At 34.0% G+C, this 17,781-nt stretch overlaps 1 protein-coding gene across 2 annotated transcripts in view; it reads right to left on the reverse strand.

Moving 5' to 3' along the window:
- PCDH11X (protocadherin 11 X-linked) overlaps positions 1 to 17,781 on the reverse strand; it is a 765,380-nt gene that overhangs the window by 732,435 nt on the left and 15,164 nt on the right. For both annotated transcript variants that reach the window (XM_069463668.1, XM_069463667.1), the window contains exon 3: positions 1,258 to 3,750. In XM_069463668.1, coding sequence (XP_069319769.1) covers positions 1,258 to 3,750 — 2,493 coding nt within the window. The remainder of the gene's footprint in view (positions 1 to 1,257; positions 3,751 to 17,781) is intronic.

Below are 17,781 nucleotides of genomic sequence, written 5' to 3' on the forward strand. Positions count from 1 at the left end.
ATCTCTAACTTTTGGTGAGAGGGAATCTATTTTGACTTTCACATTGCTACCATTTTTTAAGCCTGAATAGGTGATCAAAAGACTTTATTCATTGAAACTGAGATTAAGACCTTTTTAAGAGTTACACAGACAAAATAATAAAGTCAACATGTGGTATGACTTTGAGAGGAAAAAAACGTAGATAAATTCCATAGCTTAAATTTATTAAGGATATAAGCATCTTTAAATCATTTAATTTACTTATGAATTTCTAGATATATTTGTATTAATTTCTCCATAGAATAAGACAAAAAGCACTGTATAAACTCTTGATTTCATAAATGTAGTGAGTTTTAAATTATTGTTTACAGATTTCTTTTTTTTTGTCTTTCTGTGCCTGGTTTATTTCACTTAAAATAATGTCCTCCAGATCCTTCCATGTTTCTGCAAATGACAAAATTTCCTTCTTTATGCCCATGATTTCCTTTTTGCCCATTAGAGAAAGCAAACATGTTTCATTTTCCAAAAGTCATTATCTTTTAAGAATGTTTTATGAAGGGCTCAAAATACCTTGCATAAATATACAAATATTTAAATGGCTATCTAAAATAGAGATCTAATAGATATTTCATTCTCTGGCTTGAAGATGAGAGTGAGCATGCCTTCATTTTTCTAATGCCATTCTTGTTACATTGTGTCAGTATAAATTTGATGAGCCAGAAAAATTTTTTAGTTCCTAATCTGAAAATGATACATTTCTTTGAGAAGACTTGGAGGTGTGGTAGGGCATGGTGAGGAGGATACTTTGGTGCCATTTAATTACCTTGGGCAGCCACAGATTTTCCCAAGTGAAACTGGGATTCTCAACACCATTAAAATTAACAACTTATGAGATTCTAAAAAGCTTTACTGTAATGTATCTAGCCTAAATTGTTCTGATCCTCATGCACACAATGGTACTGAGGACAGTGCTACAGCCCTTTGTTTTGGTGTTTTTCCAGTATATTCTCTAGCAAGAAGTGTCATACTGCCATCTACAGACAAAATTGCCCCTATTATAATCAACATTCTGCACCCAATTTTCCTACAATCAGCAGTCATTTTGTTCTGATTTTCTATCAAACTTAAATGAATCCATGTTTCTATTTGGATACTTATGCAGAATATGATTGTCTTGATCTCTCTTTGAAGTCAATAGATTCTGTAAAGTTCTACATCAACTGAAAATAATTTAAATAATAAAGTTAGAAAGTTTAGTTAGACACTTGGATTACCTACCTGTCTGGTGTGTACAGACACAGGAGTCTTGAAAGTTGTCACTGGATAGCTGCACTCAGAAACGCTATAGGGATCAGAACTGCTGGAGGAACACTTGGAGATGGAATCACAGGCCACGAAGGTATTATCGAGAGGCAGTTCCTGGATGATGTGGTGCTTCGAATTCAGGGGAGTTTCAGGCTGGATCTGGAAGGCAGGCTGTGGAGAGGCAGATTTGTAGTGTCGGGCCAAATCAGGGCTGTCGGGCTTGAAAGTAGTAGGTGTGGTGCCCCAGTTGTACCTGCCCATGGTTTGCTCTTCCAGCTCAATGGGAAGGTCTAGTGTGACACTGTTTCCATCATTGTCAGCATCATCTGCCTTGGTTTCTTCAATAGTGACAAAGTTAAGCAGTAGGTTCTTAGGGGCATGCTTCTTCTTCTTCTTCTTTTTCTTCATCATTATCATCTGCCTGTTTTCTGGGTTTGGAGTAGCCCATTCAGAATTTTGCTTGTTTTTCTGAGAAGCCTTAAGGTGTGGTGAATGGCGACATCTTAATACAGCAGCAATGAAAATAACTAGGATGACAGTTATGGTGCCAGCAACAATGGCAACCATGATCTTGACATAGTCATTGGTTGGTGAGGATGCATCAGCTGTCTCAATATTCTGGGTCACTGGTGTTTCAATGCTTTTGCGTACCAGTTCATAAATCAGTGTAGCATTGGTCACTGACTCATTCACAAACAGATTGACAATTACAACGTTGAAGAGAGAATCAGGTTGTCCTAAGTCCTTAGCTTTGACTATCAGTCTGTGTAAACCAAGATCTGAAACAACACATTTCTCCTTCAGCGTGATGTTGCCTGTTGTTTGGTCAATTATAAATAGATCTTTTGTGTTTCCTCCTACAATGCTGTAACGAAGCTCTGCATTCATGCCAGTGTCATTGTCAACAGCAACAACCTTGAATACCACTGTGCCTGGATTAGTAGATGGTAGAACCAATTCATAGGAGTAGTTGGAAGGAGGGACAACAAAAACTGGTTTGTTGTCATTGACATCAACCACATTTATGGTTACTTTGGCAGTTGAAGAATGTGATACCCTACCACCATCCTCAGCCTTTACATAAAAAGTGTAAGATTCTTGTTTTTCTCTATCAAATGAAATATTTGGTCGGATGACACCAGTCTGTGGATCAATGGTGAAGTCATCATTCACATCTAAAATGGAAAGAGTGACTGCAGAATTCTCTCCATAATCAAGATCCGTTACAGTGATTAATCCTACTGTGCCATGTCTTGGAAGGTTTTCTGGAACATAGAAGTTGTATTCATTGTGAGTGAAAATTGGGCTGTTGTCATTCTGATCAAGAACCGTCACAAAGACCGTGACATTGCTTATTAAGGGTGGCACCCCATTATCTGTTGCCAGAGCTGTGAAGTAATATTTTTCCTGTTTTTCTCTATCTAGTTTCTTCACTGCAGTCAAAATGCCTGTACGATGATCCACTTTGAATTCAGGTGGAGCATCAGTGTCTAGCAAGTAATTGATCTCAGCATTACGCCCAGTGTCTGCATCTGTTGCACTTATTTTTGTCAACTGGGAGCCAGGAAAATTATTCTCAGGAACAGAAAGACTTATGAAAGATTGGGTGAAAACTGGAGCATTGTCGTTTTCATCTTTCACTTTGACGAAGAGCATGGATGACTGATTCAAAGGAGGTTTGCCAGCATCTGTGGCCAATAATTTAATGGCATATTCTTTTGTGGACTCATAGTCAAGATATGCAGCAGTCTCCAGGAGGAACTGATTACTGAAGACTGGCCTTAATCTGAAAGGGACTTCATGATCTGTAAAGAATGTCACCCTACCATTATGGTCAGCATCCTTATCTGTCACAGTTATGAGAGCAACTTTGGTGTTGAGTGGAGCATTTTCTGAAAGAACTACAGTGCCATTGATTGGATTTATGATGTATCTTATGTCAATTGATGGGACATTATCATTGATATCTGTTACATTTACTAGCACCATTGCTCTTGCTGGCTTTGATCCGCCATCACTTGCCAAAACCAGTAACTTGTGGTTTGGTGATTCTTCCCTGTCCAGTGGTTCTTTGATTGTGATAAGTCCCGTGGTGGTGTTGAGGTGAAATAGTCTCTTGGCAATGTTGGAGACTAGATTGCTGAAATAGAAGTGAATCTTGGCATTTTCACCTATGTCAGCATCTGTGGCATGGAGCTGTGTCACTGAAGTACCTACAGGAGCATTTTCTGGTATACTGACTTCAATCTCCTCCTCCTGAAAGACTGGGTGGTTGTCATTTATGTCAGCAACACTTACTTGCAAAATAGCAGTACTGGATCTTTGAGGAAAGCCACCATCTTCAACCTTTACTTTCATCACATACGTATCCTTCTCTTCCCTATCTAACTCTTTTTGAACAATCAGTTGTGGTATCTTGTCTCCTTCCGGTGTTTCAGTGATATCTAGCCCAAAAATGTTTTGACCCTGGAAAACACAGAATGAAATATAATTTAGCTTCTGCTAACATAAATTAATACATTAATTATGTTAGTTTATGTAATGAGAAAAATTTCTTGGAGCCACATTACCAGTTCAGAAATAGGTGCCAAAAGACTTGGGTTCTAAGTCTCAACTCTGCCTGTAACTAACATTAAGACCACACTCAAGTTGCTTAACATTTCTAGGTATTTTTTAAATTAGAGAATTGTACTAGAAGAATTATTCTGGGGGAGGGGGGAAAGGGGAGGTTTAGGCCATTGCATTTTACAATAATTAATGTATTTATGTAAACTATTAAAGTTTGCAGAAAGAAGAATTTTAAAAAGAATTGTCACTAAATATCATAAGATAAATGAAGCTATAAGTGAATTACTCAGGATTACTTACTCCAAATTAATTACAATATTTTTACTGTAGATTTCAGTTGTCTAAGATGCATTTTCACCACCAAAAGTAAGGCACAACATAAAATATTCATCCAAGACAACAGAATAAATATCACATCTAATAAATACCTTTGGCAAATAGAGAAAATACACAAAATCTGATTGAAACATAAACTTGTGTGAAATAAACAGAATTACCATATTTTTTCATATGAACATATGATAAAAATGAAATTATCTTGGAGATCTAAACATTATTTTATTAACTTTTTCTTTTTAATGTGCAAGTACAATGAACTAAAACTCACGTGCTGAAATGTCATATTGAAAAAGATAGCTTGGGATAGCAACTGTTTTCCCTTCATTCCCATGAAGTCACAGTATGGAAACGTTTATAAACAGTCCTGTCTCTGAGCTACAAAAAGATGAGCCCTACACAGATAAATAGTGATCTTGCCATCTGACTGAGAAGTAGTGTTGACTGGCTCTCAGGGGAAGTCTTGCCCAGTGTTACTTGTAGCATTTTCACAGAAATGAATAAAATAAAAAGGTATTGGAGGGTGTAAAGAAAAGATCAGAGGGGACCTTAAGATGTCTATTCATGGGTGATTTATGAATATATACACACACATATATAATCTAAATAATTTTTAATTTTCTAATGTATTTTAACATAAATGTTGCTGACATGTGGAGAGGATCAGTTATTGATTTCTCATTTATATGCTGTATCATAAAAGGATAACATTTGAGATTATACTTTTGTCATTCCAATGTCTAAAAACAAGATTCTAAAAATTAAAAACTAGTAAATAATACCAGGTTTTCAGGGACTACTAGAATATATGGTCAGTTTATAGATATATTTCATATCATATTATTTTTGTAAATTTACCCATGTAATAATTGGCTATATATAATCTTATACAATATCCTAGAACATCTATCTTTTTCCTCTTATGAATTACTTGAAGATATTTCTGCAAACTTTTGGATTTTTTTTTGCACTGAGATTTACTTACACTTTAATTCAAATGCAAAGCCATAATATACCTTCATAGAAGAATTAGATGCTCATTATGAAATTTAAGGTGGCATTTCCAAAAAATTAATTAAAGCCATTAATTTGCTCCAATGTGGGTTTAAGAAATTTTTCATATGCGCTAACAAATATGTACTGGTGATCTTATTTTTAATTCATGCAATTAAAATGAGCATTCTATTCCTGTTTTATTCAGATAAACCAATAAATAGTCTGGCTTTTCTTTGAGTCTATAGTAAGGGAAATATTTTTCATGTTGTACTTATTTACAGTTTAAAAATTAGCAATCTGAAATCTATTATTTTGTAGAATGCATATTTTAAGGAAAAATAGAATTTTATGACAATAATATTGAATATATAGTATATACCATTATAATTTGATCTAAATAAGTTTAGTGATTAATTATAATTTTATATTTGTAATGATATTCTAAAAGGCTTTTAGGAAGGTTCAAATCTAGAATGTCTCACTTATGGGAAGAAAAAATAATTTCTAAATTATACTTCATAAAAATCCATGGCACTTAATACCGTCCTCTTAATTCTGGGCATCCCAATATTGAGTGTCTAATATGATCAGAGCATTCTCTTAGGCACTGGGGATATGGTGGTGAGTTAACATTTTACTTATGTAGTGGAAGTTAAATTCTAGCTAAGGTGAGAGAAAAATCAATGTCTAAGTACTTAATGATGGTATTGATACTAACAGACCAACATTAATTAAGAGAATAAGTACATTCTTAATAAGAACTATAAAAGGAAATTATAAGATATTATTAGAGGTTATATAAAGGGAAGCTAATATATATAATATGGTATAAAAAGAATTTAATGTTCTGAAGTTCTTGAGTTTCAGACTCAATTATCCAATTTATGAGTATAATACACTTGGAAAAGAATATGCTAGCTTTGATTTTTAAATTTATGTATGTTTGTGCATTTCCTGTTTATATAGTTAGTGTTCAGTCTTATGTGTTTGTCTGAATTTTGAATTGGCCTTTGCTTTCCCAAGCAAATTAAGGCAAGTTTATGTCAGTTGAAAAATCCAAGATCAGCATACTCACTGTCTTTTAATTACTTTTATGTGAAATGGCAGTAATCTTAAAAATAGATTTTTTTAATTCTCAACGTGATAATGAAATATATGTACCAGCTAATGGATAATGTCTCTATTGTTCTTCTGTCTTCTGCAACTGCTCTGTTCAATATGATAGTGATTAGCTTCAAAGGGGTATTTAAATTTTAATTAATTAAAATTAGATAAAATTTAAAAATCAGTTCCTAGTCACATTAGCCACATTTTGAATTCTCAATAGCTTCACATGGCTAGTGGCTACTGTGTTGGACAGCACAGATATATGACAGAACATTTCCATTATTGCACAAAGTTCTATTGGACTGTACAGTTCTAAGATATCATAATATTTTACTTTAACAAAAAAAATCTATGTTCAACTAGGTGATTGTATGCGTAGCCTCCCTTCCCCTAGATATTTGGAGCTTCTACAGATGACTTGCTGGTTTACATATTTAAACTTCATATTGTCCAAGGAATTTCAACAGGAATTTCCCACATGTAAGACATAAATAATTTTCAACAAAGTTTTGGTAAGATATTTAAGTTTGATGTCAGAGTATGATGCCAACATGAGCTTCTTATCATTATTGAATGATTATTTCAAAGCTTCTTCCTGTCCAATCTCTTTCAGGCATAAAGAATGACTAAGGCATGGATCCAACATTGGTCCTACCTCAATGCAGTTAACTTAACTGATGTTCACACCTGCACGAGCAATGAAAAAAACTGAAATCCTTTGCCATGTGTTCGACTATGACAGGAAAAGAGTGATTAAAAGTTTGAAGATACGACATCTCTATGGTTCTCCTGGAGAGAGTTGGAACCCATTATATTAAGTGAAGTATCCCAAGAATGGAAAAACAAGCATCACATGTACTCACCAGAAAATTGGTTTCCCTGATCATCACCTAAATACAAATCTGGGAACGACACCAATTGGATATCAGACTGAGGTGGGGGGTGGGGGAGGGGATGGGGGTATGCCTACACAATGAGTGCATTGCGCACCGTTTGGGGAGTGGTAACACTTGAAGGTGCTGACTCGGGAAGGGGGGGTGGGAAGGGAGGGATATATACCTACATGATGGGTGCAATGCGCACGACCTGGGGAACAGACACGCCTGGAGCTCTGACTTGGGGAGAAAGGCGGTACAGGAGCAACGTATGTAACCTGCAATTCTGTATCCCCCATAACAAGATGAAATAAAAAAAAAAAAAAAGTTTGAGAGAATGGACTTGTAGTATCCTGAATTCCAAAACTACTTAAAATCATTTACCTTGTTTATAGGGACAAACTCTGTATGTGTGTATCTCTAGGTAATTTATTTATGCCTTAATACACAAACAGATGTGAGTGTAGGGTCATGTGGCATGAAGCTTTGTTCATATATATAATCTCTAAGGACATAGCACCTGGCATATATAAACACATTCAGTAAGCATATGTTAGAGAAATAAATGCATGAATTAAAAGTGTAGTTGTTATGTTAAAATATAAAAGGAGAATAGCAGTTTGTTTTTAGTTCTGTCTGTGTAGGCATAGGAATACACTATAATTGTTGACTTAGTTTTTTTTTTCCTTTTGCTTTAATAAAACCCTCCAGAAAATAATTTAAGGATTATTTCCTAAAATAACTACTTTTTTTCTTTTCAAAAATGTAATAAAATCCAAAGTGTCAATTGTTGGTAAAATTTTACAACTTAGTTGTAAACCTTTATTTTCAAAAGAAATTATGACAAATATTAACTGTGGTATGTAGCCAGTACATTACTTAAAAATGCTTGAAGCTTGGCCGGGTGTGGTGGCTCATGCCTGTAATCCTAGCACTCTGGGAGGCTGAGGCAGGAGGATCGCTTGAAGTCAGGAGTTCGAGATCAGCCTGAGCAAGAGCGAGAACCCGTCTCTACTAAAAATAGAAAGAAGTTATATGGACAGCTAAAAATATATATATAGAAAAATTAGCCAAGCATGGTGGCACATGCCTGTAGTCCCAGCTACTCGGGAGGCTGAGGCAGAAGGATCGCTTAAGCCCAGGAGTTTGAGGTTGCTGTGAGCTAGGCTGGCACCATGGCACTCTAGCCCGGGCAACAGAGTGAGACTCTATCTCAAAAAAAAAAAAAAAAGAAAAAAAATGTTTGAAGCTCTGACCCGGGTGGGGCAAGTGCAATATACATAACCTAAGCATTTGTAACCCCATAATATGCTGAAATAAGAAAGAAAAAAAATGCAAAGCCTTGCATCTCTCCCCCACACCATATGTACAATCAAAAATGAAAACAAAAGTCAGATAAGAAAATAGCATATATGAACTGGGTGCAAGAACAATTTGCACATGATACGTTGATTTTGGATTCTGTTATCTTAAAATGCTTTGATCTCAAGTACACAAAATTGCCAATTCAGGTTTAGGTCAAGAAAAATTTATGGACTTTCTAATAACCTCATATAATACAAAGGACTTTATTTCATTTGTGAGTGATATTTCTTCCTAGATTCAAAAATAAGGGTTGCATCCCCTAAAGGGTTGCAAACTCAAGACAAAAACTGCTGAAATAAGCAAGATGTTAAGCCATTCTAGACTTTAATTCTTTGTGGAGATTTGTAAAATCAAAGAAGAGAAAGTTGGTGTTGGATATGAAACTCCCAAGAGAAGTATTTTTTGCTTTTGAAAAAAAAACGAAAGGGTAAGTATTGCCAAATAAAAAGCTGTATTTTTTTGTCTATTGTTTTGGGGAATAATTAACAGAACAACCATAGAAAATTTTAACATTTTTGACATATGCATGTGCAAAACACCACTCCATTGCCTACTGGAAGGTAATAAATAACAGGGCATTTTCAGAGCTATAAATCTGGTACAGTTGCCCAGAATTGTGTACAGTGCCAGTAAGAACTAAAAATAGTTCCAAAGAGATTGAATTCTAAAACTGATTAAATAAAAGCTGTTTACTCTGTAGATCGAGACATGCTGGTGGAAAGAATAAAATTTATTTCTGAGCTTTACCACTGCTTGATGTATCAAAAAAGCAACCTGAGTTTAATTTTTTTTCCATTTTTTCTTACTGATTCATCTATGGGCCACAGAAATGCAAGGACATAGTTTCAGATGTATAAAACCACAATGATATGGCTATTTTAGAAAAAAGTAGGGAAATACCTTTAATATTCTCAATACAAATATAATGTATACTATCATAAATTTACTTTCATTCCACTAACAATTTCTTGGTTTGCTTTAGGCTGTCTGAAATTATTAGAGGGAATTGCAACTGTTGCTTATATATTCAATATTGTGGTGCCATTTACATTCTATGCACTATTTCTAGAACATTTCTTTCAGCATTCATTTGTAGCATTGTCAAGGAAAATACAACAAAAAATAGATTATAAGTAAAATGACCCGAGCTATTAGTCACACATTTGCCAATAACCCTAAAGTCATCAAGTCCCTCCCTACTTTAAAGTTATATTAGGGGATGTAGAGTAATGTGTAAGAAAACATAACCTCTCTTTGGAAGAAATACATTGACATTAAAATATTAATAGTAGTAGTGTTAATTTTGGTGAAGCCACACACAGTGTTTAAAATATCACACATATATATTTTCTCTACTAGAATGTAGCAATGCTTATTTAGAACAATACTATTCATAGCCTATGGTCCTTTTTTAATGTTAGTCCAAAGAAAAGGAATTTCTTTCATTGACTTTTTTCCTCTATTTTATCAGATTTCAACCCTAGGAACAGTCTGTTTGCTTTTCCCTTTTGATAAAAGGGTAGGCACTCAGGAAGGTTGTTGAAAATGATAGTTTTTATACTAAGTTCTGTCAATGTGTACTCCCCCTTACTTTGGATTTTTAAAAAATAAATACTATTTCCTATTTTACAGCCATGTGTCACTATCACTACTCTGTTTCCTCCATCTGACAGAATATTCAAAACATTTTATTATGTTATTTGGAATATTCACTCAGATCGAAATGTCTTAAAGTGTCAACTTTAAATTCACAATGTTATGAGCTGGAACAAAGGATATTTAATTGAAGATATCAGGGTTGTTATATTCACAAAAACAGATTAATAAGTGAAGCAAATCCATTCATCAGATTTCCATTTGCTTTTTTTTTTTTTAGTCTATTCTTCACTTGGTTTTGAAAAGCCAGATTTTAACTTTCAGAAAATAGGAAAAATTTTAAACCAATGACTGAAAATATGAGATATAGAAATGAAATAAAAGACAATATGATTCATTCTGTGAACTTGCTAGGAGAAAAAAACCCATCATTTTTTTTTACCAGTATATATAATAATTCAACATTCCCTTTCTTACTCATTCCATTTGCTTGTGCTTGAGCACTCTCTCTCTCTCTCTAACTCTGTCTCCTTCTAAAACTTGCAAAAGCTAAGCATGCCTTATACCACAGAAAAATTCTTTAATACTACGCAAAAGTTTAAAATATAAATTGGACTTGATCTAGAGATTTTAATTTTTACATTTTATTTGAAAATATTTCCTTTTAAAGAATATATTTTTAGCATGTGATTTTAATCACTAACTGCTTTTAATTGAGAAGACATGCAAAACAAATGAAATGCCACTCCTAATAGTTGCTAATCAGCTTTTTTTAGCAGCTGCTCCTTTGTGTTCAAGTTAGATGAGTTGGATTCATAATAAAACAAGAATACAGTAGAGTATATTCAATTACTGAATACTAGTACTAGAACAGACTTCAGATATCATCTAGCCTTCCTTTCTCCTTTTTTTTTTATTTCAGCTTATTATGGGGGTACAAAAGTTCAGGTTGCCCATGTACCGCCTATCCCCTCGAGTCAGAGCTCCATGCGTGCCCATTCCCCAGACAGTGTGCATTGCACTCATCATGTAGTTATACACCCATCCCCTCCTCCCACCCCCACCTCCCTGAGTCAGCACCTTCAAGCGTGACCATTCCCCAGATGGTGCGCAACACACTCATCATGTAGGCATACACCCATCTCCTCCCCCCACCCCCCACCTCAGTCTGATATCCAATTGGTATCATTCCCAAATGTGCATTTAGGTGATGATCAGGGAAACCAATTTGCTGGTGAGTACATGTGATGCTTGTTTTTCCATTCTTGGGACACTTCACTTAATGTAATGGGTTCCAACTCTCTCCAGGAGAAGCAAAGAGATGTCGTATCACTGTTATTTCTTATAGCTGAGTAATACTCCATGGCATACATATACCATAATTTACTAATCCATTCATGAATTGATGGGCATTTGGGTTGTTTCCACATATTTGCAATTGTGAATTGTGCTGCTATAAACATTCGGGTACAGGTGTCTTTGTCATAGAATGACTTTTGTTCCTTTGGCTAGATGCCCAATAATGGGATTGCTGGATCGAATGGTAGGTCTATTTGAATCTGTTTAAGGTACCTCCATAATGCTTTCCACAGGGGTTGCACTAGTTTTCGGTCCCACCAGCAGTGTATGAGTGTTCCTATCTCTCAGCATCCATGCCAACATGTGTTGTTTTGGGACTTTTTGATAAAGGCCATTCTCACTGGAGATAAGTGATATCTCATTGTGGTTTTGATTTGCATTTCTCTGATGATTAGGGATGCTGAGCATTTTTTCATGTTTGTTAGCAATTCTTATATCTTATGAATGGGACCTGATTAAATTAAAAAGCTTCTGCACAGCCAAAGAAACAGTCATGAGAATAAACAGACCACCTACAGAATGGGAAAAAATTTTCACATACTATACATCAGATAAAGGACTGATAACAAGAATCTATTTAGAACTTAGGAAAATCAGCAAGAAAAAATCAAACAACCCTATCAAAAAGTGGGCAAACGACATGAATAGGATTTTTTCAAAAGCCTGCCTTCTCCTTTTACAAAATGTGCACTGGGATTCAGTGAGATTTGGTGACTTGCCCAGTAACACACAGCTAGTTTATTGCAGAACTGGGTTTGAAAGCCAAATCTCTTGACTTTGAATTCAATGGTTTTTCCACTAAACTGTGGTTACCTCTCAAAAGGGAGGTATTTTTGATGCTAGCAAGAACTCTGCACTCCAGAGAGCTCTCAGCACGAGATAATCATCAGGAAATTACTATCCAAAAAGAGCAAAAATAAAACAAAAAAACTGCTTCCTGATCCCAAAACATTGAGCCACTGACAAAAAGGTTTCTTTCCTGCCCTCTTCAAAACTATTCTACCGCCCTTAAAGAGTAATATTTAGTGAAAGAAAGAAACCAAAGAAATACCATTTAAAATACTTAGGGTACATAAATATATATCATTTTAATTACCAACTTAAAACATATAAATAAATATTAAGAGTGTCATTATTTCTACGTATAAACTGAGTCAAATTCTCAAAATGGAATTCACTATCACTATTCTTTAATAGCTAATGTAAATTATTTTATATTTCATGAAAGATTTTCTTTAAAAACAATTTTCTTAAATATTTCTAAGAAAAGTCCAAAAGCATTTTATTTTGCTGTATACTATATAGTTACTCTATACTAAACTATTGTTTAAAAGAAGTAAGGTAATAATCTAATGGTTAATTTTAATTAAAATTCATGATTAGGTCAAATCCTATCAAAAATTTAGTTTCAACAAAATGAATCTAACTGATTGCTTATTTATAATAGGAAGATAAAATTCAATATGCTTCTGATCCAGTGTGTCTGAGAAAACTTCAAGGAAAGAAAGTCAGTACGTAAGATAACTTCCAGGAATGAAAAAACAATGTTAAAAAAATCTAAAGTCATATGAAGGCATATTTTTTTAAGTCTCAGGGCTTCTTGAGTATTTCTATCTGATTGGTTTTACCTTCTGAATTAACAAGTCTTAACCAATTTCTGTTGAAATTAATATCCTCGAAGCCTAGAAATCTCCTTTTTTCTAAAAAAGAATTTCAGTTTCTATAGCACATGAGAAGGCCATTTCTTCTGTGTCATGGCCTCTGACTACCGATTAAATGGATGTCATGATAAATGGTGGCAAATTTTGTTGAGAGAAGCCAATGACAAATTTGTTCATGGATCACATTCTTTTGGAAATGGGAAGTCATTGTAAGAATAGTTCAAATCCTTTGCTCTTTGAAGCAAATGGAGTTTCAAGTAGCCAGTAACTAATCAGAGATAGCTTATTCTAATCAAGGCCTTAATGAATAATTAGAAGTCATTAATGCTATCATGGGTGAACAGCTGAATCTTGTGGTTGTTCCAACCACAAAAAATGTACCAACATTCTTTTGTGTTGTTGATCACTAAAAATTGTTCACATAATATGTGAAAGTCCCAGATTTCTCAGTGATCTGGTTTTTGAGGTATAGGATATAGTCCAACAAGCAGAGTCAGATTACAGGTCGGGGTGGAGGGCTGGAGGATGGCATGAAAAGGCCAGCAAACCTGGGTCCTTTTTTCCCCTGCACATTTCAAACAGACCAAAAGAGTATTTATTTCCCCAGTGGAGGTGAAAGATTGGGAATCATAGCTGTCTTTTTATAAATCTGGATTTTAACTAAAATGTACATTCTTCTTTGCTAGAGGTAAGACTGGTCAAGAATGGGAGGCATGGGATAGTTGTGACACGCATCTGGGATAAGAGGTAGCTGAAGTAAATAGAGAAGTGTTTAGGGCAGACAATACTAGACCACGCACAGAAAGGAGTCCCTTGTCCACTAAATCAGAGAAAGCTTCAGGTATGTCCATTTATAGTCAGAGTTATTTTCACAATCAAAGGCCTATCCAGTTGGCTCTGATCCCATGAGAGATATCTGGAGATATTAAAAGGGCCTTACCCAACCCATGTTTTCCTGCTTTAATTTTGGAAGAAGTGCAACTCATCCCTGTTTGCCCAAATGTTTTCTGATTCTGTTTTATACGTAAGTACCACATCATCTGAGTTGATTTCTGACTCTTCATCATCTCTGACTCTTCTTAAAACAATTCCTTGATAGAATAAAAAGTCATCAGTGTTCTATAAGCATAACTACTCTTTATATATTTAAAGACTCTTAACCTACTCAAAGTTACTAGAAGTATTTGATATCAGCAAATACCATACCCCATGGCACTGATGCTAGAAGTGATTTAAGTTATGTTTGGGATCAATTTGAATTAAGAGAGATAATGATATTTTCAGACTACTAGTAATTTAGTTTCCTCAGGTGCAATGAATTACACTCTTTAATCAGAGCATCAATTATGATATCTAACCTCCATCCAGAGACTAATATACATGCAATTTCTCTGAAATTAATTAAAATGATGTCTTGAAAGGAAGAACCAGTATTTTTTTATGGTGCAACATCCAGCAACTATGTAAATCAATCAAACGACTAAAACTTCTATTCACATGCAATTAATCAACTCTTTACAAACCCAGCCAATGACAGCCTTAACCAAACTGGTCCCAGTTTTGCTCACTGAAGCATAGACATTTTCAACAACTAATAGCATTTTAGATAAAAATGATTATGGTATGGATAATGGTCAAAAAAACTTCAAGGAGCAAATTGATATATAAGTGCATTCGTTTGTATATGTGTTATAAATTATTAGAGCTCAGCTAGTGAAGTTTATTGTTTTTATTAATAAAACTTTTTTAAATTTTATTTCATAATCATATGAGTTGTTAGTAATGTTAAAATAGTAGCCTTTGAAAAGATTGAATTGTACCCAAATACAAATTTTACTCTGAAATCAACATAACTGGAATTATAGGAGGCCAGTGCCTTATCCATTAGGTGACTGGGAAAGCTACCATAACTGGAATTATAGATCAGAAAAGGCCCTGAGAAATATAAATGGAGAGAAACCAATAACATTTATGCATGAGAATAATTTGTGCAAACATCGCTTTTCTAAGTCATGACTATAACAAAATATATTTTTATTTAGACCTTTTTATCTTGTGGTTAATCATACATTTAAAATACCCTGAAGTCACCTACAAATAATACCTAATTTTATGAAAATATGAATGGATTAAATAGTTTGAGGAGAATAAGTTTTTTACTTAGATTATTTGCATGCCAGGGCAGAATAGCAGCAAACTAATTTCTATTTGTGACCAACAGAGGTATTGCTTAAAAGTTTCAAGATTTATACATAGTTTGAAAACAGAGGTGGTAAAAATCAATGCACATGTAAAACATAATACTTGAATTTAAGTAAATCCAACCAGTCTAATCATCAGACAACCTGACTATTAGAACTGGAGATATCTTGATTTCCTCAGCTGACCTTTGGATTTCAATTAAAATTTTAAAATCAAATTTGATTCAGGTTCCAAGACAGGTTCTTATTCAATCAGAGGTAAAACCATAGATGACAAAAAAGAACTGAAAATATGGGAAAGAGTATTCATACACAGGAGACATTAGTCTATTTATCTGATATGAATAAATGTCCAATTTTTTATTTTATATTTATTTAAAGTTAAATCTAATATTGGTAATTATTTCTTAAATGAAAGTGGTGAATGTATTTGATCTGTGACAATTTCATTTGAAAAACTACAGTGGTTTGAATATCTAGGTTCTACAGGTAATGTGCATAATATTCTAATGTAATTTTTAGAATTGCATTTATTGCTTACTGATGTACTGATGTAAAGTCAGTAAACACAAGTTTAAGACAAAATATGGAAAATTTTCCATAGCTCACTACATCTCTATTAATTTGCATCATATTGAGCAATAACATATAATGCAGTGGATAGTGCAGAAAAATCAATAGCATGACAATAGAATTATCACTGTTGTGTAATCTACTAAGTAGCTGATCTAATTCATCCCTTACTTATTATAACAATGCCTCTCCCTTATTCTACTAAAAGAGCTGTCACTAATGTCAAAAGATGTTACAATTCTTGACAGGTAAGGGTTGGAAAATAAATGTTTCAACAGTACAAAGTTGGCAGAGGAAGTTTTAAGTTTTAATTTTCTTTTTAATTGAGACTTTATGAGGGTTGTGTCTCCTTTTTTATGATCTAATTTGAATAAAGTTTACCAGTTTTAAGGTCATAAATAAGCAAACCTATTTTTAATCCATGGATAGCCATATGTCTTAGTTTAAAAGGGGGGAAAAACAAAGACAAATATAGGTTTAATTATAATAGGAAAATGTATGTTATATTTGGAAAGTCACATATCTTGATAAAATCTTTAATAAATAAAATGTTCTCAAAATTGAGTCCCAAACTATAATGCCCACAAAAACGTTTTATAGTATTGATCAATTACTATGATTAAAGGATGACAATTGGGCAATGTGGCAAAAATGTATGTTAATAAAACCTTTTACTTTGACTAAAAGTTAATGTAAAGGTCTTATATGTCAGAGCCAGTATAGTATTTATACTTTTCCTCTGAAAATCAAAGCAAAAGTTAAAATTATAGGTCCACAGCCTCTGTATGTTATCACATCATCAGTGAGAAGCCAATAGTTGTAAGAAAAATGGTTTAAAGCTGTGGTCCCCATCCTCTAGGCTGCAGAGTGGTACCACTCCCTGGCCTGTTAGGAACTGGGCTGCACAGGAGGAAGTGAGTGTTGGGCAAGTGAGTGAAGCTTCATCTGTATTTAGAGCCACTCCCCATCACTCACCATCCCCCCAACCCTCTGATCTATGGAAAAATTGTCTTCTATGAAATTGTTTCCTGGTGCCAAAAAAGGTTAGGGACCGCTAGTAAAGAAATGTATGCAAGACTACCAAAAGAAATCTTCAAAGGGAATATAGCTTCACCAAAATAAACTGTTAAAAAAGGAATCTCTTTATCAATGATGCCTAGTACACTGAAGTTTGTGATACCTACAAAATCCAATTTCAAATTCTCTTTAAATATCAATACTATTCTAAATAAAAACACCTATTTGCTTTGACCAAGAGGGAAGATGCTTCTCATTGTAAGACACTGTGTAATGGAAACCAAGAACAATGGTACTACAACACTGACCCGAACCAAAGAAGGGAAATTACTAATAACAGGAAAGAACATCTAATGGAGATTTATCTAATCCTATGAATAATTCTGTATTTAAAAACATGCTTTCCAAGAATTTTGATATGCATTGGCTGAAGTAGAGAGTTTCTAGGAAGTATTTTTAAAGTATTGTGAAGGAAAACAAAATATAATGGGGAGGGATATCATTCACTTAAATTTTATTATTTACTGCTGAATATAAATTTACTGCTTGAACTATAGTCAATACTTCAACTATAGTTTTAAGTGAATGAGTTACATGGAATTATGCTAAATTACTTTCATGAACATAATAGCATGCACAAAGAAGCCTGGATATTAATTAAAACAGCACTCAGGTAGTAGACTTTGAAGTTATGCTTTGATTACCAAGCTCTACTTTAATGACATCACAATTTCTCAAAAATTTGACAACACTAGGATATATATTTTGAATTATAGTAAACTCTATCAATGACAGTAGACTGGTAAAGATGTAGTAAATACTGATTTTTAACTTCTGAAAAAA

Source organism: Eulemur rufifrons, chromosome 30 (genome assembly GCF_041146395.1).
Source record: "Eulemur rufifrons isolate Redbay chromosome 30, OSU_ERuf_1, whole genome shotgun sequence".
NCBI lineage: Eukaryota > Metazoa > Chordata > Mammalia > Primates > Lemuridae > Eulemur > Eulemur rufifrons.